The sequence below is a fragment of the Paralichthys olivaceus genome, chromosome 3, assembly GCF_024713975.1.
Source record: "Paralichthys olivaceus isolate ysfri-2021 chromosome 3, ASM2471397v2, whole genome shotgun sequence".
Classification (NCBI taxonomy): Eukaryota; Metazoa; Chordata; class Actinopteri; order Pleuronectiformes; family Paralichthyidae; genus Paralichthys; species Paralichthys olivaceus.
In genome coordinates, this window is record NC_091095.1 from 3,821,907 (window position 1) to 3,844,316 (window position 22,410).

Consider the following 22,410-nt stretch of genomic DNA (forward strand, 5'->3'; position numbering starts at 1 on the left):
CTAACGTAAATTTGCGAGCTATCACACTGGAAATAAAAGTTTGAACGATCAAACTTCATAACACTCATTAATTCTCATATTTTTCTAAAGTTCAACTATTTTTACTTTTTGAAATATTAACCTTTTCTGACATTTCTAGTTTGCTATTTTTCTTCCATTTTGTTAATTTGATAAAAATCTATAATCAATAAAAAATCATAAGCCTCAGCTCTAATGTAAACATCTGTCTGCTGTTCAATGGTCAGTGGTTTTCAGGGGAAGGGATTTCATCTTTCGTCGTCTTCTCGTGAATAATTTCTCAGCAGCGACACCTGAATCTGCAGCCTTTCTGTTGTGATTGTTTTTCCATGGAAGTGGAAACAAGACTTTGATCAATGAGCAGAAACCAGGAAGCTTTTCTCTCCTCAGCGCGGCGTGGAAAGTGTCAACAGCCAACCTGTTCCTCTCGCCCTCCTCCCCTTGTGATGTCATCGTGGTGTTTATGATAACAAGTTGTTTGATTAACCAGCTTCATCCTGCAGCTGACGCACACTTCCTGCTCTCACACACACACACACACACACACTGACGTTACTCAACCCTCAGCGTGTTCACCACAGCTCAGATCTTGTGTTCGATGCTGAAATTCTAGTGTTTGAGTTTCTCTATTAAACAACCAGGCACATTAATTAATTCATACAGTAATTTACTACATGGTGGTGATAGTGTCGCCCATAGCAACAGATAAATCTAAATTATTCACGTGGAAAAGAAAGTTAAGGTTCATCAGTTTTGAAAAATATGTTGATAGAGGAGATTATTATCATTCCTGTTGACACGGTGAATATGAGGCTGGAGCCCGAGGCCTGTCAGCTGAGCTCAGCACAAAGACTGAAGCACAGTGACACAGCTTCGTGAAAATGAGTCTGATGTTTGAGTGTGAACGTGGAGAATGTTTCCTCTTTCAGTACCTGAACGTCTGTTCTATGTGAGAGTGAAGCTGAGCTGAAGACCAAGTTATTAAAAACCAGAGTTTATCTCCAATAAACTTTGAAAATATGAAGAATTCTGAACAGAGTTTGGTGGATTTGTTACAACCGCAGCTCTTCTGGTTCAAGAAGCCGGGGGTCATGGGTAATATCCACTGTTCAGTTGTCTAGACCAACAGAATCGATCACCACGCGTGGTTGCAGGGGAAGTTTAGTTTCGATTAAACAAAACAAGTGTGAAGATGTTCACGAGGACAAAAACCGTCTGTAAAACACAGATTGTTCTTTTACACATCGTTATGTTAACGATGTGATCTGTTCGTGTTTCCAGTCGCCACCTCGGGCAAAGTTTTCATCAAACTCTCGGCAAGAAAGAGAATTATCAATTATTTATTTAAGGCACAAAAATGTAAAGTACAGTTTTCTATTTACAATCACCTGAGCTGTCATTTCTGTTCGGTTTAGAAAATTATATAAGAAATTAATAAAAATCCAGAAAAGATAAAAACACACACACACACCCACCCACGCGCACACACACACACCCACGCGCACACACACACACCCACGCGCGCGCACACACACACACACACGCATGCACACAGATCTCTAGGGGTCAAACAGTAACTGTCACTAAATGTCCATCATCTCATGTGTCACACTGTCCAGGTTCGTCCTCTTGTCTCAGAGATTTTCCGTAGACGTTCACTCCTGCAGGCTGCTGCTGCTGCTGCTGCTGTGGTGGTGATGGTGTGTGACGACCCTCTGGAAGTCCTCCGAGGCGTTGAAGTGGTCCGTGACCCCCGGGAGGTCGTAGCTGCGGTAGTAGTGGCCGCCCGTCTGCTGGGCGTAGTACAGGAGCTGCCTGGCGAACAGTGGCTCCACCTGCAGGACAAAAAGCTGACTGGTCAGTGAATTAGCTCCAATTTTTATTTTATCAAAACTCATATATGAAATCTTAAAGGCGCAATGTGTACGTTTGGCCTCTAGGGGTTTAGTTGTTGAATAAAAAGGGGATTTCTCTGGGTTTGAACATTGTTGGAAACAGTTCGGACGACAAGGTGATGTCGTTTCTAGACATTTAAATGATGAATTGTTTGATTTCATATCGTTAAAAAGTGAAAGTGGTTTTATAAGTTGGTTTGTAAAGTGAAGAATGGCTCTTGAAAGTGTCAACAAGAGCAGCAGTGCAAAGATTTAAATTCACTGGCAACTCAAACTCAACTCAAAGGTTCATTTGGTTCCTATTTCCAGACCTTTCAGCTGTGAATCATTGTTATAATGAATGTTTATCTTCTTCATTTTCACTCTAAATCCCTGAAGAAGAAGTGTCAGATGTGGAGAAGAAGTAATACTTGTGTTGATTCATCGATAGTTTCATCACCTGGACACTGAGCGTCCGTCTTTGTCTCTGCGGGTCCAGACACTCATCTCCGAAACTCAGCAGCACCTGGAGTCGAGGCAGCGGTCGACCGTGGAGCCCGAAACTCTGGAGCTCTGGTCGAGAGGAAACAGACGAGAGTTTGACATGTGAAGTAAAACTGAACATTTCTGATTCAAATGATTTCAGAAGAAATTTATTTGAAGTGCGTGACCTTTGGGGTGATTCGTCTGGAAAGTCCATGTCACATAATGGATGCAAATTATTTGTCAGACTTACAGCTGGAGCCGTAGCAGCGAGTGGGAGGAGACGATGTGACTGTGACAACATGAATTTCTAACTCTTCTATCGGAGCTGTTCAGTGCTGCTGGAGGTTATTTCTATTTAGTCCTGGTTTTCAATCATCTTAAGAGTTTTGCAGTAAATGAAAAATTTACCCAAATAAACAAACACAGATTTGACTTTTTATGACTTTAAATCGTGGCCGCTCACATCTCTTAATTAATTAAAAAGAGTTTCTATTTGTTCTGTTTCCAGACTCACTTTACTCTACTTTTAGACTCACACTTTAATAAACTAGAACAAAGACATTTCCGTGTTTCTCATGCTGCAGCTCTAGAACTCGACTCAGTGCAGCCCAACAGTTCCCTTATGAAACCACATCTAAGTTCACTAGATCCAGATTTCTATTTGCACCAAATTCAAAATATCAAGTCCTCTAAACATTTTACTTGTCAAGATCCAAGAAATATTCTCTGAGAAATCAAACTAGAAAACGCTTCTCAATCTCAAACCAAAGTTTAACAGGTTGTTCCCTGGTTTGTTCCACATCCTCCCACCAAATATCAAAAACATCCTGAAAGAATCTTCAGCCTTTAGATTTATCAAAAAACAGTTTCCACTGTTATTTACTTGCTGTGTATGTGCTAAAGATCAGAGGAAAACTCGATTCCTGACGTTTTGTTTTTAGCTTCAATGAGGATGTTTATCAAATAGAAGCGATGTCACATAATGACAGGAGACGTGTGAAACGCCTTCACTCTGATAAATCAAAAACACTTTCATGAATCAGTTGTTTATGATTTATCAAATCTCAAAAGTTCAGCTGCTGACTGTTGATCAGAAGAAGTTCACTTTGTGTAAATGCAGACTTTTACACTTTTTATCACTTTTCTAATTATTTATTCGATGTCCTCCTCAGCTGCGGCTCCGTCCTGTCTCACCTGTGAGGTAATCCTGGCTGTGCAGGAGTTTACAGGTGACGTCTCTCTCCAGCTTGTTGAGCTTGTCTCCGTACGGGGACGGTCCTCCCTGCCAGTACACTCGGCTCTGACACAGCCTGCAGGCGTAGAGTCCGTCCGCACCCATCCACAATAACACCCCCCTCTCCAGGGTGGAGGGGGGGTTCGGGGAACACTCCTCCGCCCTCCTCTGGACCGACAGGTGGTCCACGGGCAGGGGGACCACATCGGGGCCTCCGGGCAGCAGACTGAGCTTCTCCTCTGGGGAGCAGGGGGTGATGTGGCAGCCCTTTGGACTGGAGGTGGTCACCTCCCTCACCAGATTGTCCCGCAAATACACGGACACGTGCAGACGGAAATCTGGACGGAGGAGAAGAGGAAGAGGTATTTAACATTTCACATTTACATTCTGATGCTTTCATCTGTGGATGTTTTGTTTCTCATTTGTGGATTTATCTGTAATGTCTCACATTTCACTGGACTTCAAACATGTCATATCATCAATTCATAGATTTTAAGGAAATAAACTTTAAAAAATAGATATAATCCTGAGTGCACACCTTTATGCAGAGTTTATTCAATAAGACAAAAGTTTTCATACCCACAAACATAAACACTGATGTTTCGTCTCAATCTTCTCAGATCTTTGACTAAATCTTTGGTTTTGCTTCATAGAAATTCCATCTAATCCTCAGATAAGTAAATCATCCAGACCCACAATCCTCCTCCCCCTGGTTTCATAGCCTTCAGAGAGAGACACAGTGAAATGAGAGTTGTTCTGTACCTGACAGAGCCTCAGCTGATCTGATGCCTGCGTCCAGTGTGAAGGGCGGGGCCTGACTGTCAGCTGGACCGTAGGAGTAAATGGACGCTCTGAGCTGGTATCCTGTCGGAGGCACAGATTTCAAATAATGCTCAAACTGCCGTGGATGCTAACGTCAGTGTAAAGTGTGAGAATATGTGGCAGCGAACCGTTCTCCATGGACGGGCCCTGCCAGGACAGGCTGCGGGGGGGGCAGGGACACTGAGAGTAGGGCAGCTCCGGCAGGGGGGCCTGCTCCGGACAGAAATCTCTCCAGCTGCCGTCTGGTGTCGTCATGTACTGAGGCATCTACACACAGACACACACACACACATCATGTACTGAGGCATCTACACACAGACACACACACACACATCATGTACTGAGGCATCTACACACAGATACTACTTACACTGTATAAAATAAATCGAACACAATCTGGCAGGTGAATTTGAAATTATCCAAATTTCGCTCAAAAAGTTAAAAACTCAGACATGAAACGTAAAAAACTTCAAAATCCTAAAAGTGTTTTTTTTTAAATTTCAGCTTTTAAAACCAGCATCTGCAGAAGTTTGGGGATTTCGAACCAATCAATAAAACAAAATCAATAATTATTGCAGCATAATTTTCCTCGATAGAAACAACACTAGACTGTGAATGAAGATGGACGACAGGTCTCCTCCCACTATCCAGAAATGAACCCGAAATATCCCGGAGGTGATACACACACTCGACCAATCGGGAGTCAGTCTCAGCTGTCAATCATGACGTCTCAGCCCGTTTTCATATCATTAAATACCAAATTACAAACTTATCAGAAACATTTGAGCGTCTGTTTCCTAAAATAACACAAACCATCTTCTCTACGTCTACTTCGATTTACGGTGTGTGATTGTTTGGTCCATGTCCGTAATGCTAACATGGAGGAGGCTAGGGTTAGGACCTACACTGCAGCCAGCCACCAGGGGGCGATTTAGTTGGTTTGGCTTCACTTTCAGGGGGCTGTCTGTTTTTTTTACAGTATGAGTGAAATATATAATTGTTCTACCTCAGAAGAGTTTCACTCTCTGAGTGACGTGTTTCATGATAATTATAATATGAGGTTTTTTTTTCTTCAAACAAGTTTTGGTCACGTTATTTAATTTGAACCTTGTTTGTTACTTTTATACACTTTGGAAACTCAGTTTTAAAAAGTACAATTTAAATAAAGTGTATTATTATTATTATATCACCAGGCTCTAATTGTGATGCAGTTAATGAGCCTGTGAATCCTCATCACTCATCCTTCATCCTTCATCCTTCATCCTCATCACTCATCCTCATCACTCATCCTTCATCCTCATCACTCATCCTCTCACCTGAGTCTGCAGAGCTGGGTAGGGGTGAACCTGGAAGCTCATGGGACTCACAGGACTGTCCTCCTGTCGAGGTCCTGCGTGTCAGACAGACAAAAGTTCACTTCAGAAATCAGACACCACTCATGTGGTGATGACAGCTCCTGACCTTAAACTGGTGGTTTAGACGTTTGACTGTGAAAGGCTTATTAGACCCATGAGAGGTGCGTGACCTTTATCAGAGAGTTTCCAACTTTGATAAAATCAAACAGTTCATCACGAATACAAATACTCAGAGTCAGGTGCATCATCGTGAAGTCTAGACAGCAGGTTGTTGGTGGCACTCACGTTTCTTGGCTCCCTCCGGGATGATGCGGTAAACCTTGTAGGGGTCGGAGATGTCCAGCTGGCTCCTCTCCACCAGCTCCACGAAGTCGTTGCTCTTGTTGAGGGCGCAGCGCAGACGCGTCTTCCAGGTCGGCGGGTCCGGTTTGTCGATCCCCTCCCGAAACTTGCCCTTAAACAGCGCCCAGGCCTGCGGACAAGACCCCGGGAACAGGGTTAGACATGCAACGGCCTCTGCCTGCAGAGAGCACCGGGTCAGGGCACAGCCAGATGTTAGCCTGCAGATGTGCGCCTCGCGTTTCTATGGATGAAGGTCCAATAGAGCTGCAGGTTTTTATATCAACTGAGAATCTGCAATAAAGTTTTTTTAAATTTTTTTTTAAATTTGAATGTGTGAAATGTTTGCAGCCTCTCACATGTGGAGATCTCATGTTTTCTGATGATCGTTTTAGGCCGAAACTAAATATAATACACACGTTTCAAATCAACGTGCTTTACATAAAATATGAATCATGATCAAATTGTAAAAGCAACATCAGATAACACACAAAAAAGAAGCATTTAAAAAGAAACTGCTGCATGGATTGGCACGGTGAATAAAATAAGAAATAAAAGGTGTGTGACACATTAATCATTTTCGGACAAATTCATTTTCTCTGGCTGTTTTAAAGCGTTTAAGTTTTAAAAACGATATATTTTCTGGCACGAATCGATAAGTTACAGCCGCTGCACACTCCATGCGTAAAGTTCTTCACGTTGGTTTAACACATAAACGTATTAAATGCAAAAACACAGGATGAGTGACTGATGAACTCCATGTGAAAAGCAGATTTCTCATTTTCTCCATTTACATCGCGTTTAATCATTTTCTCGTTTTCCACTGCTGTTAGTCTACCAGTCACGTGTCTTTACGCACGAGGACGCGTGGCTCGTACCTTGAAAAGCGCGGCATCCTCGTCCCGGTTGTAGTCCTGTTTCCCGGCGTGTTTCCACGGGATCCTGAAGATGCTCTTCTCGTCGTTCTCCCACACCAGCCCCGGATACTTCCCACAGTCCACCTGCTCGATGAGCCACTGGCGCAGCTTCCCGTTCCCGCCGCTCCCGGAGCCTCCGTAATCCAGCTCAGGGTTCATGTCTGTCCACACACGCGCACGGAACAAGTCTGCTATCAGGGGCTGTGATGTGTGTATGCGTGTGTGTGTGTGTGTGTGTCCAAGTTAACCCTTATATCTAACACCCACCACCTCGTTCCACAACTCCTCTCGCTGATATACCCGTGCGCCCTATGTGCGCCCTGACGCGTCTTACCTGTGGAACTCGAAACCCGAGAAACTTCAGAAATCACTCAAAGTGTGAGAAAGTCAGAAAGTCCTCATCATTACCGCGGAGCCGCTTAAATCCTCCAACTCGAAGCGGGAAAGGCGGAGACACGGAGCCGGAGGACGCACCTGCTATTGCCGGGGACCCGCCTCCATCCATCAGTGCGCACACTGAGGTAACTCACCCGGGGGAGGAGAGGGGAGGAGAGAGGTGGGGAAACCCTGCCGGTGTAAGTTAGAAGTGACACAAGCGCGCGTGTGGAAAGTTATGGTGAGGAGACAAAAACAATTCTCTGAAATGATAAAGTTTGAGCAAAGAAGCTTGAGGTGATGCGGACCAAATAAAATGTTCCCTCTGGAAGATTAAAGAGAAAAACTGCGATGAACCCACAGAGAGAGGAGAGATTATTATTATCATCACTCGTGTGTCATCAGGAAGCTCATTTACTGACATACTATCAGAAGAGTTTGACACAGTTTATAGATTTTAATCAGAAAATAAAAGGAATCTGGAGCAATTTCTGAAGTTAAAAAGGTAAAAGCTGAACAATAATATATTTAAAAATATTCAATTTCCATAGTCCATATTTTAAACTTTTCCTTAAGTCAAAGTACCACAAGATAAAACTGCATTAAATCTGCAGTTTTAAGTATCAAAGTATTCAAGGCTCTTCATCATTATGGATAAATTATCTTTATTATCCCAGACAGAAAAAAAGATTCACACAATTCACACAGCACAGAAAATAAATAAGATAAAAGTATCATCAGCCTGATTCCATGTGATGATCATCACTGATGTTAAAATAATTAATTTAAATTAAATCTGAGCAGTATTTTACTTAAGATGATCGAGGTGAAACTAAACAATCTATTGATCATATTTTATAATGTCAGATGTTATCAGGGGAATGTAATGGATTAACACTGACAAGTAAAGATGTAATACCAGTTTTATATTTATCTCAAGTATCTGAGTTAAATAGTATGAAAACTGTTTTATAAAGCACAACACCCCCATGTTGGGTATTTTATTATTTTATTATCATTACGAGTGATAAGCAGCAGTTAGATGTTGTATTTGTTGCATTTGTGATTCACTTTAATGGTTTTATATTCGTTGGACTAAATACAAACAAAACAAGGTAAAAGGAGTTTTCAGGTTGAACTGGTCACAAAACATTAAAGTTAATAAGTAAATGTTGGTAAAATTATCAAAACCACATAAAAAAATACTCCAGAAGTCCTGATTTCCAGTAATTCACTTAAAAATATTCAAAATAATGATCTCAATAATATATATTTATTTCCTTGTTTCCCCTCCAGATCTTAATTATAGTACAGTATGTTCTTTAGGGAACCGTCGCTGCTGGAATATTCAGTTTTTAAATAAAATCTCATGTTAATTTATGATTAAAAACAAATGTAAATGTTTAAATAAAGTTTCCTGGAGCAGAAATGTTCATGTGAATAATTGATATTAGAACTTTTACAGTGAGATCTGGTTTTTATTGCATTTATTCAGTGTTTATAGATCAATGCCAACAAAACCTCAACCCTCTGTTACTGTGAGACTCAGTGTTCCTCAGCTGTCACAGAAACTAATACTCATATTTCAAGTCGCAGACACAGCATAACAAAACTGAAGGGGGGGGGGGGGGTGTACGCCGCTGAGCTTGTGTTCACACTGTGTACTGTATGTTTCCTCGTTGTCCTGCTTGACTGCCCGAGCGTGTGATTTTGACAGTTAGTGGCGAGGACATGATGAAGGGGGACAAGAGATGAGGACATTAAAGAAAAATCCCCTCATCACATGAATGCAGAGTGTTTCTGTAAAAATATGATTCAACACAACTCGAGACTGAATTTTCTCAGAGTGGAGTATCTCTGCGGTTGTTTCTGTCTGCAGGAGCAATCATGAAGCGCGGAAACAGCCGCTCCGGTCTCAGCGAGGTCAAAGGTCCGTGCAGAGGCCCGCGATCCTCGGCTGCTTTCAGCTGACGTCAGACGAGGCATCCGGAAGATGTTTGTTCTCAGGTTCTACTTGTGGCCGCTGCAGGAGTGATGCTGGTTGTTATGGCTTTGCTGCTGCAGGTGGATTTCCGAGTTAAAAGAGCTTTGACCTCCTCGTCGTCGTTGAACGTGTGCGTCCCGTACCGCTCCTTCCACGTCGCTCGATACTGGAGGTGGAAAGAAAGTGTTCAAGTGCCAAAATAACATCAAATCAAAGGCCCATCGTGTTCAGCTGAGGTTAGAGGAGGGAGGTTCTGGTGACATCTGGAGTGTAACCAGATGTTCACTTCAGCAGGAAACAACAACAAACTACAAATCTGAGAGCCAGACGAGCATTTCCACTTCACACTGTGTTGTTTGAATATACAGATGAATCCAAATTCAACCGTACATTCAGGTTAGAGTCAAACCTGAACGATCCAACACGTTCTGATAGCAGAACTAGGATAAAAAGAAGTGGTGTGATAATCTGAATGACTGATTTGTCATTAAATTTAGTTCTAAACTGTGAGAAATCAAGATCTGTGTATTATTCCCTGAAACATACAGCCGATCATGGATCTGCTCTTTAATCACATGATGTAACGAGTCACTCCCAGGCTCCTTCACTTCACAGAGTTTGGTGGAAACAGGTTCTGTAGTTTTTAGAATCCTGCAGAAAGATAACAAACAAACAAACAAACAAACAAACAAGCAAACAAACAAACAGACAGACAAACAAACAAACAAACAAACAAACAAGCAAACAAACAAACAGACAGACAAACAAACAAACAAACAAACAAACAAACAAACAAACAAACAGACAGACAGACAGACAGACAAACAAACAAACAAACAGACGTGTCCGGAGTTCAGTTGTATTTCAGTGAGACCAGGCGGTCAGAGCTCCACGTGTGGCTGCAGGGGGCGCTGTTCCTCAGTAAACCTACACAGTGTTGCTTTAACCTGCAGCAGCGGGGGAGGGATCTGAAGTCCGTCATATTTTTTTTAAACATTTCTTCTCATGCATAAATTCATCTGAATTGTGTTGTCAGAGATATTTGACAGTTAGCAAATCGTCGTACATGAGAATCAGCGTTGAACGTTAACATGACCGCAGCACGACCACGGGCCGGGATCACCCGTAACCTTTGACCTCCGCCTGCTGGGTGTCACTCACTTCTGTCAGGTCTGTGTTTTCAAACTCCTCCAGTTGCCGCAGGAAGCCCAGGTTGGGCCCCGCACACGGCCGGGCCGCCCTCACCGCCGCCAGAGACTCCACCCAGCCGCGGCCCGTCACCGTCATGATGTAGGCCACCACCAGGGTCACGCTGCGGGACACTCCTGCCACACTGAGGGCACACAGCTCCAGGTTTGTTGTGATAATCAAAAGATTTTGTTTCTGAGATTCTCATTTCTAGTGAACTAAGAAGTGAAACCAGCTTTTTTTCCCTCAAGCTGTGGTTAAATGTCAGATTTTGGTCATTTGATACCAGAGAAAATGACAGATGATGAAATTAACGATGAGAGCATGAAGTTATTGACAGGCAGGTTTTGTTGTGGTTGAAAATGAAAACGTACTTTAAAGAAATATGACAACCTCCATCAGTTTTCATCTCAAGACAAATTTTCACAGTTGTAAACAAATGTCACTGTAATTTAAGATGTTTCAGGATTTTATGTCCATTTTTTATTAATAACGTAGAAATTAGTGGTTTAAACTTTAAATATCGAAGGGAAATTTATTTTCCAAAAAGAAGTGAGTAAAAAAAAAAAAACCTTCAGAAATATCCTCTCATTTTTAACCAGAGAAATATTACTTGCAGCATCATGTGATTTTGTGTATTTATACTTTATAATAATGAACCGACCGATTGTAAATGGATTTATTTTCACTCACCAGTGAACGAGGCAGCCTTCTCCCTTCAGTCGAGACTCGTGGATGAACGTGATGCTGTCTCTGAAGTGCTGAGTTCTTAATGGAAGAAAAACATTAAACCCTTTTGGCCATAAACTAAATTTAAAAACAAGAAACCTGTTTGTGATGTTTTCACTCGTTTTTATTCCATTAATTAACCTGGAACCTTCAAACAGAGCACATCGTAGATTTTATGATTTATTTTGCTTTCAAATTAAAACCAAACTGAGACATGAACATACATGAGCGTGATGAGAACGTGTATTTAATTTGTTCCGTGTCCCATCTGCTAACATGGAGGAGGCAGGGTTTATGACCACCAGGGGGCGATCAGTATGTGATTGATAGAAATTATAAAAATTATAATAGGACTCTTGTTGATGGTTTATTTTGATTTAAACTCCACCCGTTGATACTGATATTGAAGAAGTTAAAAGTATTTGCGGACTTCGTACAGTACGTTCGGTTGACATACATATACACGTGTGTAAGTAGAATGAAGTACTCACAGGTTTTGCTTGGAGTGATCAGCAGCAGATATACAGAGGTAGCTCATGTCCTGGTGAGGGACGGACAAGTTTAGACTCAAACATCACCAGAATATTTCACCGGAGACAAACCAGTTGTCTTTTACTGCACAACAACGCACGACAGTTCAGAGGGTTGTTGGTTTAAATCCCGACTCTCTCTCACTTCTTGATTCTGGGGCAACGGGACGGCCCCTGAAAGCGTGGCCCCTCTGACCCCGCTGTGAAGAGCCGGACTGGTACAGGCCGTGACATAGAGATGTTGGCCTGCGTGTGTCTACATGTGTGTATATAACTTTTTGTGTTATATTTTTGTTCTGTGCACCTGGCAGCTGACAGTATGTGCACAGTGGACAGAAACTGTAGCTTGTCCGTTATGACTGCACCGCTGCAAAAACCCCAGAGCTCCTCTGGGACACACCGAGCTCTGGAAGTGCTGCAGACTGGTCAGGTCGCTCTCACACAAACCCCCGACCACAAAGTACTGATGCAACACAACGCAACACACGATCACATACACTTTAACACACTTTAACACTGTGATAAACATGGAAATGAAGGATTATCAGGAACATCACTCTTGCATTACAATGTGTTATGTTGTGTCCTGATCTGATGATATTGTGATATTGATTATTCCCGTGTTTATTTGTCATGTAAAGTTTGCTGAGGTGTCCAGTAAGGTGGCGTGAAATTATTATTATTATTGCTTTTGTTTTGTAATCGCTGACAGGAAGAGTCATCTGCGGTATTTCCAATCAAATACAGAGAAATCTTTGCATAGTCAGTTTTAAAAACTCAACCATGACTCAGTGAAAAATCAAAAACCTTGACAGACACACACACACACACACACACACACACACACACACACACACACACACAGACGATACACCCTCTAAGAAATACACGTATTGAAGAAGAATGTCAGAGTAATTGTAATCGCAGGAGAAATATTGAACAGAACTCAATTCTTTGTTCATTATTCATAATTTAGTCATTCATCAAAACTCACCATGACTCTGTGATACACACACACACACACACACACACACACACACACACACACACACACACACACACACACACACACACACACACACACACACACACACACACACATGCTCGTATACACACATTGTTACAGAACACAGAAATGTTCGGCAGACACTCAGACGACTGCTCCATGAGTCTGGAGTTTTATTTTTGCAGCTTGTTTATCAGGTCTCTTTGGTGAGTGGGACGTCCGACCTCAGAGATTTTCTGGTTGCAAATTTCTACTTTCCTCTGTCAGAAAACCTTCAAGCTGTTTTCCCAGAAATCAATCAGTCAGCACTTTGACAGTTGGTTATGCAAATCCGCCATCTGACCCCACCTGAGTCACTACTGAGGCACACAACTCAAATAAGCTGTTAAGTTACTTTAAAAACATTAAAAGTGAATTTTTACAGGAGCTGCTGAATGAACGTGACAACATTTGTTGTTGAGACAAACAATTTCAGATCGAATCCCTTTTAAAAGGTTTTGGTGGTTGACCAGTTTGAGTAGTGATACTGTCGTACAAGTTGCTGTTTCTCTTAAGTTTTCGATGAAAGACACGAGCAAAGTAGGAGAAAGTGCACAGACACAGAAATCTCTGGATTCTTTTTCATGTTCGCTTTCAACAAGAAAAGATGAAAGTTGTGAAAGTCCACACTGAAGGTCTCGAGATTTTCAAACACACGGACAGACGAGGGAAAAGTTCATGGTGCAGTGTTTTAAAATCATCTGAGTAAAATTCAAAGGAAAACTAATAATAATAAAATAAATTGAGAGAATAAAGTCACAGAAGGTTAAATTTAATATTTACAATATAATTGTATGAGAAGTAAATTAAAAATGTTGCAGATCAGAAGTAACATAAGCAAAAAAACATATTTTCTTTAATGCAGTTCAGCTTTTACTAATTTCAAGCTGTGTTTATTCCATTTGTTCCATATTACAGCTGCGTCGAGTGAAAGAACTTACTTACTAAATCAGATAAAAACTGCTAATTATTACGTGAAACTCTCTAAATTCCAGGTCTTGATGATTCAAATTAAAATAAGAACATTACTGTTTAATGAGCTGCACTGGTTTAATAAAAAGTTAATAATCAGCTGGTTCTATATTTAAATGTGTGATAGTTGTTGTGTCTGGACCTAATTAATCAATGATTTGACAGAGATGTTTAGGTGCAGCAGGAAGATGTTATGTCCTGAGGACGACTCAGTATTTTGATGTCAGGAGGAGGCTGTGGGTTAATGTCGGGGGTCACACAGGACGACATCGCACACACAGAGACGACCTCACCTCCAGGACGGGGGCGGCCGTATCGTGGATCGACAAGATGTGTGTGATGTTGTGCTGCGCCAACAGCTCCTTGTCTTGAGCATCTGCGGACAGAAAACCAAGAAATTGCAAATTCTCCGTCCATCCAATCACAAACGATCTCATGTAGACTCAAACCTAAATTAAGCATTTTCTGCCCACCAACCAACCCCCTCCCCTCAAATGTGTCCCAAGCAAATGTGGCCTTCAGAGTTTTGCTCTGGTTTTGAACTGAAAGAAAAACCGGAAAACCAATGTTTCTAAAACAGTGCAGCAGCTTGGCCCAAAAGCAAGAAACAGTAACAGTTCTAATCAAATTTTGTTCTTTAAAAGGAAGCCAAATGTTCTCCACCTTGGACAGATGTGTCTTCACCTCTGTGTTCTCATGCTTTGCAAGTTTGCAGGATGCAGGAAGATGCCACCTTTAGCTGCAGTGAACCCTCCTGACAGCTACATGACTCAGACTAAATCCTCGAGTGATCATGTTGCACATTTTATCTGTAGATAAACTGTGAGACAGAAATAACAGCTGACAGCAACAAAAAAAAAAAAGTAAAGAAAACATCTGTGAGGCTGAAAGGCTCAACAGCTTCAAGGGCAGAAAGTGACCACGTGTGTGTGTGTCATGAAATAAATATTTTTATGGGCTGTCAGGAAGCTGATATCACATTGAAGTCAAAGACAAACAAAGGCCTGTCACATCATATGTGTCCAAATTTAAGTTTTACACATGTGACCTTTATTATATATGATAGTAAAGAGGATTTATTTGTCATTGTACAGGATACAACAACATTTCTGAATTTATTATTTCTGCAGGAACAAGATTAAAACACCTGTAGTTCAGAGCAAAATATAAAAAACCTTTGCAATCTGATCTATGAAGTTTCTCTGTCATCCGGGTCATGAGTTCTACATGTTCACATATTCAAGTCCAGTTTCCTTTGTCCAACAACGTGCAACTCCTGAAAAAACATTGCAATTTAAAAAAAGTCCAGAGGACAATTTAAAAACCATGAAGTCAACCAGATTAAATCTCAAATTACGAGGTGTGGAAGTCGCAAAAATACCAAAGTTTGTCCATTAAATTATCATTTTGAAATTCTTCTGGCTATTTTGCAGATGAATGTGCAAAGTTTTATGAAATCTAAAATAAATAAAGAGGAACAGCAGGGAAATAAATAAACTCACATGTCGATTCCACATAATAAAATGAGGCGGTGAATCTCAACTGACTTTTTAAATCGAGTTGGTTACACGTGGTTAAATCACAGATTTAGGTCGACAACATTTTAAATGACTTTATCAAATGTTATTATTTCTTTTTTGAGGTGAAACTAATCTGCATTACATCACAATCTTTTTGTCTTTTAACGACGATGCAGTTTGCTGCTCGTAACCTCCACCTCCTCCGAGTTTCCCATGAGACCATAAGTTCCTGAACGAATCATGTTTACAAAAAATCATCCAAATATATATATTTTTTTCTTTATCATTTCCTGTGCTGTCACCTTCAAACGTGTGCCCAGATTAAAAAAATGCACGTATCATTACATGTGCTGGATGCAGTTCACAGCGGGGACACCCCGACACTGCGGGGCACCCCCTCCGACAGTGACCCTTGTGAACTCACATGATTCTCTCAGAAATAGTTTCCTTCAGCTGCTGAAAAACATTTTTTCATTAAAATGCTCTCTATCATCTCCACTCTATTGAAACTGAGCTCAGTGTAGCATCTCACCACACGAGGAACTGAAACACTCGATCATGTTATCCTGAAAATGAGTAAATCCTTCACTCACCTTTAATATTTCCCAGATAAAGATTAGGCAGGACCTACGGAAACATTAACATCCAGTTAAATCGAGAATGCAGAAGCTGTTTTAAGTTTTTTTTAAAGTTTTTATCGAGTTAATCCGACTTCACGATACTGCACCTTGTTTATTCCATTACCCATCTCTGCCAAATGTCTCAGGAAACAGACACAACATGAGAGTTTTGCTTCTGGAGGTCACTGGAACAACATCATCCCGGGCTGCAGCAGCTTTTATCTCCCATCAAACCCCTTCAACTAGAAGATAATGAGTCACGAGCTGCCGCTGTGTCACATCATTTGACGACTTCTGTGTGTGAGCCCGGAGATCATAAAGCCTTCCACGCCTCGGAGCCAACTCATCGAGAATTTGTTGCTCCGCGTGACGTAACGTGACCTTCGAAGTGGGATACTCTGCCTGGATGATTATATTTAGACCAGGAGCAGGTCATGGGACATGGATAGGCACATACCAACGAGACAAAGATGGTTGCAGGCCAGAGGGTCACGCCTTGCTATCACTATCTGCTGAGGTGTTATAATGTAAACGTCTTAATGAGGCTCAGTAAACATGCGTCTCCTGCAGCAGATCCTAATTCAAAGCAGACACATTATGTTTTTCAGGTTTTTCTTTCCTCTCGTGTGATTAAAGACGTTTGAAAGTCTGTGGGAAACAAAACACTGAAGCTCCTGAACGTGACGTCGTGATGCCACAGATGAACACGAGTCGGGCATAGATCCTTTTTTACAAACCCACAAAAGCTCCATGCAGAATGTGGCCCGTTACCCACAATGGTGTCCAGGTCAAATCTGGACCTGCCCGAACGCGTTGACTCGAAACCGTCACATATGATCAAACACACATTTGCAGATACTCACATGAAATGACTGAGTTGTAAGTTGCTACTAGGGAAACCACAAACGTTTATATTCAATTTCATGCATTGCATCCTGTAAATGTTGAGATATCTCAGTCTGGGCCTAAATATTTATATTATACCATACTGTACTATATTATGATATCATATAATAAAATATAATATAATATAATGTTTCGGACTGATGGACAGACAGAATATCTTTAATTAATATTGTTAATCCAAAGATCTAGCAGATTTAAATAAGGTTTCATAAGGAGACTGTTGGGGGAGGTCTTTTCTCTCGACTGTTATGACTCTTAAAAACCCGATTGTTTATTAGACTTGAAGATTACAAAAGAATTCTCCTGTTTATTTTAAACTGTGTTGATGTGCAGTGATGATCCAGTGGAATCTGCATCAGTCGCTGCATTTCCAGTAAATTCTGCTGCGCCTCCGACACGTCGCTCTGAGGCGACGATGGTATTTATAGCTTTTGTCTTGTGTTCCTGTGTGTGTGTGTGTGTGTGTGTGTGTGTGTGTGTGTGTGTGTGTGTGTGTGTGTGTGTGTGGGGTGAGAGTGAGTGTGTGTGTGTGGCTCAGACGCTCTGACAGGCAGAGCAGAGTGGAGGCGTTTACAAAAAACCCAGAGAGTGAGTCTGACAGCTCATCACAGAGCTGCAGGTCAGAGATAGAGAAACAGGAACATCACACGAATCAACATCACTGTGTGTGTGTGTGTGTGTGTGTGTGTGTGTGTGTGTGTGTGTGTGTGTGTGTGTGTGTGTGTGTGTGTGTGTGTGTGTGTGTGTGTGTGGATGTGTGTGTGTGTGGGTGGGGGAGGGACATGCATCAAATTTTAAAAAAATAAAAACACACTTTAAATACATGTTCCGATGACATGTGCTGTAGTTTAAGATCCTGTTGAAGTTTCTGATAACTTTGTTTTTGAGGTGTTCGCTCTAGATGACGTCACCGGCCACAAAATGTCGGCGTCCTTGATATTTCCGTCCAGTGGGAGTCAGTGGACCCTCGTCGTGTGTCTATGGACGTACTTCTTCTTCACAGTTATTTTTTTATTGCTTTATCAACTATCAGGGAATAATGAAAACTGGCCACGGCAATTTTCTAAACTGTCCAAAAAAAAAAAAATGTTAAAAATATATATATATTTTTTTTTAAATTGCAATAACTCTACTAATATTAAACAAATTATCAAGAAGCTTCCTTCAAATATTATCGATCCATCAAGAATAAATGATGACAAACTATAGAAAAGAGAAACTATGACGACACAAGCAAACACATCACAGAGTTAACAGAGAGAGAGAGAGAGAGAGAGAGAGAGAGAGAGAGAGAGAGAGAGAGAGAGAGAGAGCAGGGGCCTGACGTGTGTGGGGTTTAGTGGCATCTAGCGGCGAGTTCGAATACAGCAGCCAACATTACACCCCTCACCTCACCTGCCCCCCCTCAGCTGAGTCAGAGAAAATAATGAAAAGTTCAAACTGTGAAAGATCATTAGAGTGATCTCTGCACATTTTTATTTTTAATTAATCAAGTCACTGAAGTTAATGAAAAACAAATCCGACCAAGAGCTCTGGTTTTATTAGAAAACCTTATTTCATGTTTTAAATCTCTCAATAAATAGTGTTCATTCAACATTATAGACACGAGATACCAGTGTTGTTCATTTTCTACATTAAAAAAATATCTTTGTCGTTAAATGCATCATTGCTGTAACACAATTAAAACATAACCACTTGTTTTATTTTTCCAAATTAAATAAAAATATCATCCATCTGCTGAACTTCTTAATCAAGTTTTTTCTATTTGCTGCTGCATTTTATCAAGATAAATATTTTTCTTCATTGTCATTTTTCATTTTGATATTTTATCTTTGTAGTATTGTCTATAACCTGACATGACGTCACATAAACATATTGTTGGTGATGAATCAAAGCTACGTGGACATTTGGATTTTTCGGTTTGTAGAAAGAGGAGATTTTATTCACAAAGATTTTTTTCCTAAAATGAAATAAATTCGTTTTCAAAGGAGCATTTTCTTCAAGGAAACTCCTCCAGGTGGATCATCATTCTACTGATGAAATAAAAAGCAGCTGATCTGAAGGAATCTGATGCAAACACAGACATTTTGTTCGATGTGCAACTTTATGTGAATTTTATTTGTCCCTCGGTCAATTTTGATACTTTCACTTTAAATTTTATCACCAACTAAGATGACGTGAATGTCTCCAGCTTCCTGAACGTCTCCTGTCAGAGGTGGCCAAAGTTCACTCCCCCTGTGTGTGTGTGTGTGTGTGTGTGTGTTTCCACAACCCCCCCCCCCCCTCTCTCTCTCTCTCTCTCTCTCTCAGTCATGGCTCAGTTTTTGCTCTGTGGACGCTTCTGGAATCTCAGACCTGAAGTGAACAGAGTCCTGACAGCAGCTCCAACTTACTGGTAAATATTCTGTTGGTTTGTTTCTTTAACTCAAAATGTGCAGAGTTTTCTGTTCTGCACGATTCGTTCAGGGAGTGAACTTTAACCTGCTGTGAGAGAGAGAGAGAGAGAGAGAGAGATAGGTGCACACAGGGAGAGAGAGAGAGAGAGAGAGAGATAGGTGCATACATGGAGAGAGAGAGATGGGTGCACACAGGGGGAGAGAGAGAGAGAAACAGAGAAATACACACATACAGGGAGAGAGAGAGGAACACACACACACACACACACACACCTCTCTCTCTCTCTCTCTCTCTCATGGCTCAGTGTTTTCTCTGTGGACGCTTCTTGAATCTCAGACCTGACATGACGGAGTCCTGACAGCAGCTCAGACTCACTGAGAAACATCCTGTTGGTTTGTTTTTAAAGTTTTCTGTTTTGCTGGACTCTTTCAGAGTTTTCAGAACTTTAACCTCTGAAATTCCTGCTCTGCATTCCACCGTTCCATCAGCTGCTGTGAAACATTTGAATGTTGAATTGACAGTGGTGTCCAATATAAAGATTTGATGTTATTGTCAGCATCATTATCAGTATTTTAGCTGCTGTTATCAGTCTTTAAATTTAAATATTACATGTGTATTAGACTTGCCATTATTATTATTATCATAAATAATAATAAATCAAATAAATCTACTGGTCATTACAAATGAAGATTTTCAATTACAACATTAAGTCTTCACCGAAAACCTTCAAATAAACCACATCTACGATTTTAAGGTTTAACGTTCATCAAAGAAAGAACTGATAATCAATCATTTTGTTGATTTTTCCTTTTAAGACATTATTTTATATTTTATATTAATCCTGTTTTCCTGCAGCTCGTCTGCAGTGGCCTCGGGTCGGCAGCGTGTTAATGGCGTGGATCTGTTCTACGAGCAGACGGGTCGAGGGCAACACGCCGTGCTGCTGCTTCCTGGAGCTCTGGGTAAATACGACAACATCCATGTAACGTGGCAGTTTGTAAAAAACATACAATCACTTCCTCGTGTCATACAAGTGTAACATGTTTTTGGTCTTTTCCACCACAGGAAGCACGAGGACAGATTTCGGGCCTCAGCTCAAGTCTCTCAACAAGGAACGCTTCACTGTGATTGGCTGGGATCCTCGTGGTTACGGACGATCGCGTCCCCCGGACAGAGACTTTCCCGCCGACTTCTACGAGCGAGATGCAGCGGATGCAGTGGATCTGATGAAGGTACGTCGGTAGAATAAATCGGAGTTATAAAACTATAAAATTATATTTTCTACTCACAGATTGATAAAATAAAATATTGAGGGAACCTTTAAAATAAGAATGCTGCAATATGTAGCTGGAATAATGAAATTAAATCATAAGTTAAACAGTTAAACAATTTTAAAAAACCTTTGCAGGTAAACTTTTCAATGACTTTATTTTATTTAGTGAGTGGGACTACAGTCACTTCTCTTCACTCAGAAGTTTTGAGACAGTAGAAATCTAGTTTTGGTCGTAGCCGCCATTTTCCCATTGACATTGTCAACGAACGTCTCCTGTAATTTATGTTTGCAGGAAATACGGTGCCGCTTGTTTGTGATTTAAAGCGTTTGTCATTTCTTTGGCAGACTCTGGGTTTCTGCAAATTCTCTCTGTTGGGGTGGAGCGACGGAGGCATCAGCGCTCTGATCGCAGCAGCCAAGAGCCCTGACCTGATCGACAAGGTGGTGGCATGGGGATCCAACGCCTTCATCACCCAGCATGACCTGGACCTTTACAATGGTACTGACTGTCGATGAGCTTTCCTTTCAGACTGTCCATAATCTAATGCAATAATCTGCATTATCTTTTCTTTCGTGCGATCGCTCAGCGGTCCGGGACGTCTCCAAGTGGAGTGTGAAGATGAGGCAGCCTTTGGAGGAAGTGTACGGAGCGGAACTCTTTGCTAAAACCTGGGCAGCCTGGGTGGACGGAGTCACGCAGTTCATCAAAAGACCAGAAGGTACTGACGTCAAACCCCACTTGTTGTTTCTATAGAAGTTTATGAGACAATTACTCGACTTCTCAGTTGATTTAAAGCATCAAGTGAAGAGACTGAGATGTTAAATCAGTGTAATAATTTATTCTTTAACCTCATAATGTTGAAGTTATTCCTTCCGACATTTTGGTTGTAAGATTTTAAGTTATCTTTCTCAGGAGACTGAAATTTTGCAATCATTATTCTGGGGGGTTTATACAAACGTGGAGGTGTCTGGACAAAAAGTACTTTCACACTGGGAGTAAAATGTTTTTCACTTTGACGTCCTCTGGTTAGGGAGCGTCTGCATGGAGTGTCTGCCCCTCATCACCTGTCCAACCCTCATTGTCCACGGAGAGAAAGACCCCATGGTTCCCATCTCCCACGCTCAGTATCTCCACAAACACGTCAAAGGATCACGGTGAGAACATCTACACATTTAAAAAAACCTCCAAACTACATCAAAATAAAATAAACACGTATTTAACATGTGAAAAACATTTTTATTTCTGTCCTAAATCTAGTTTACATCTGTTGCCAGAGGGTAAACACAATCTGCACCTGAGGTTCCCTGAGGAATTCAACAAACTGGTGGAAGACTTTTTGGTAGAATGATTTAAACAGTGAGTTAATCACATCTAACAGGAAACCGGTCACTGCAAATAATCCTATTAAAGATCTAATTTAGTCATTTATTCGATACCCTGCTTATTTCCAAAACACTCTTACTGTGAATCTGAATCTCCATTTTTAAAAATCATTTCTAAAGAAAGTTGGTATCTTGTTTGTTGTGCTATGTTACTCAGTATTTGAACTTGTGGCTGTTACACATACAAGGGAGAAGATTGGTCAATAAATGGATCTTCAGCTCGTCTGACGATTGAGAAAGTGGTCTGTGTTATTTTTCAAGCAAAGATGTCAAATGTTCTTTTCTTCCTTTGCTCGATTCTATTGAAAAAAATCTGCTGCTTTTCCTTGATTCATGAGAACTTAACTTTGTTTCACTTTATTGAATTTATTTTAATTTAACTTAGTTTCACTTTACTTTATTGAATTTATTTTAATTTAACTTAGTTTCACTTTACTTTACTT

The 22,410-nt window shown here is 41.0% G+C and overlaps 3 protein-coding genes across 6 annotated transcripts; 1 reads left to right on the plus strand and 2 right to left on the minus strand.

Moving 5' to 3' along the window:
• Positions 1-1,344: 1,344 nt before the first annotated feature.
• Positions 1,345-7,560, minus strand: LOC109639214 (interferon regulatory factor 4). Of its 2 annotated transcripts, XM_069521288.1 has the most exons (9): positions 7,380-7,560; positions 7,007-7,206; positions 6,075-6,261; positions 5,751-5,824; positions 4,563-4,701; positions 4,375-4,476; positions 3,573-3,950; positions 2,353-2,465; positions 1,345-1,853 (listed from the first exon to the last, which is right to left on the minus strand). In XM_069521288.1, exons 2-9 carry the CDS (start codon positions 7,202-7,204, stop codon positions 1,674-1,676), a joined length of 1,371 nt encoding a protein of 456 aa, XP_069377389.1. In that variant the 5' UTR covers positions 7,205-7,206; positions 7,380-7,560; the 3' UTR covers positions 1,345-1,673. The 2 variants fall into 2 exon arrangements, with proteins under 2 accessions (XP_069377389.1, XP_069377393.1); XM_069521292.1 differs by lacking the exon at positions 7,380-7,560 and having other exon boundaries at positions 7,007-7,335.
• Positions 7,561-8,877: 1,317 nt separating this feature from the next.
• On the minus strand, positions 8,878-16,283 carry LOC109639196 (dual specificity protein phosphatase 22-B). Of its 3 annotated transcripts, none has more exons than XM_020102539.2 (7): positions 16,116-16,283; positions 15,982-16,015; positions 14,162-14,244; positions 11,813-11,862; positions 11,286-11,360; positions 10,566-10,737; positions 8,878-9,570 (listed from the first exon to the last, which is right to left on the minus strand). In XM_020102539.2, the coding sequence occupies exons 1-7, from the start codon at positions 16,134-16,136 to the stop codon at positions 9,424-9,426; spliced, it is 582 nt and encodes a 193-aa protein (XP_019958098.2). In that variant the 5' UTR covers positions 16,137-16,283; the 3' UTR covers positions 8,878-9,423. The 3 variants fall into 3 exon arrangements, 2 of the variants coding, with proteins under 2 accessions (XP_019958098.2, XP_069377403.1); XR_011240391.1 differs by lacking the exon at positions 8,878-9,570 and adding an exon at positions 10,236-10,351 and having other exon boundaries at positions 10,471-10,737; XM_069521302.1 differs by lacking the exon at positions 11,813-11,862 and having other exon boundaries at positions 9,133-9,570; positions 16,116-16,226.
• A 2,831-nt stretch (positions 16,284-19,114) lies between these two features.
• bphl (biphenyl hydrolase like) lies at positions 19,115-22,209 on the plus strand. Its single transcript, XM_020102560.2, has 7 exons — positions 19,115-19,309; positions 20,167-20,273; positions 20,377-20,543; positions 20,930-21,083; positions 21,172-21,303; positions 21,616-21,739; positions 21,843-22,209. The coding sequence occupies exons 1-7, from the start codon at positions 19,227-19,229 to the stop codon at positions 21,931-21,933; spliced, it is 858 nt and encodes a 285-aa protein (XP_019958119.2). The 5' UTR covers positions 19,115-19,226; the 3' UTR covers positions 21,934-22,209.
• The last annotated feature ends 201 nt before the right edge of the window (positions 22,210-22,410 follow it).

Bases quoted from the DNA above. Each gene is read 5' to 3' on its own strand.
- LOC109639196 (XM_020102539.2), bottom strand. From the start codon at position 16,136: ATGGGTAATGGAATAAACAAG. The intron at 14,245-15,981 runs GTGAGTGAAGGA...TTCTGTCCGCAG, and splicing joins TTATCTGGGAAATATTAAAG to ATGCTCAAGACAAGGAGCTG. The intron at 11,361-11,812 runs GTGAGTACTTCA...TCTTCCATTAAG, and splicing joins GATCACTCCAAGCAAAACCT to AACTCAGCACTTCAGAGACA.
- bphl (XM_020102560.2), top strand. From the start codon at position 19,227: ATGGCTCAGTTTTTGCTCTGTGGACGCTTCTGGAATCTCAGACCTGAA. The intron at 20,274-20,376 runs GTAAATACGACA...TTTCCACCACAG, and splicing joins GCTGCTTCCTGGAGCTCTGG to GAAGCACGAGGACAGATTTC. The intron at 21,084-21,171 runs GTACTGACTGTC...GCGATCGCTCAG, and splicing joins TGACCTGGACCTTTACAATG to CGGTCCGGGACGTCTCCAAG.
- LOC109639214 (XM_069521288.1), bottom strand. From the start codon at position 7,204: ATGAACCCTGAGCTGGATTACGGAGGCTCCGGGAGCGGCGGGAACGGG. The intron at 6,262-7,006 runs GTACGAGCCACG...TCTTGTCCGCAG, and splicing joins AGGATGCCGCGCTTTTCAAG to GCCTGGGCGCTGTTTAAGGG. The intron at 2,466-3,572 runs GTGAGACAGGAC...CCTCTCGACCAG, and splicing joins CAGCCAGGATTACCTCACAG to AGCTCCAGAGTTTCGGGCTC.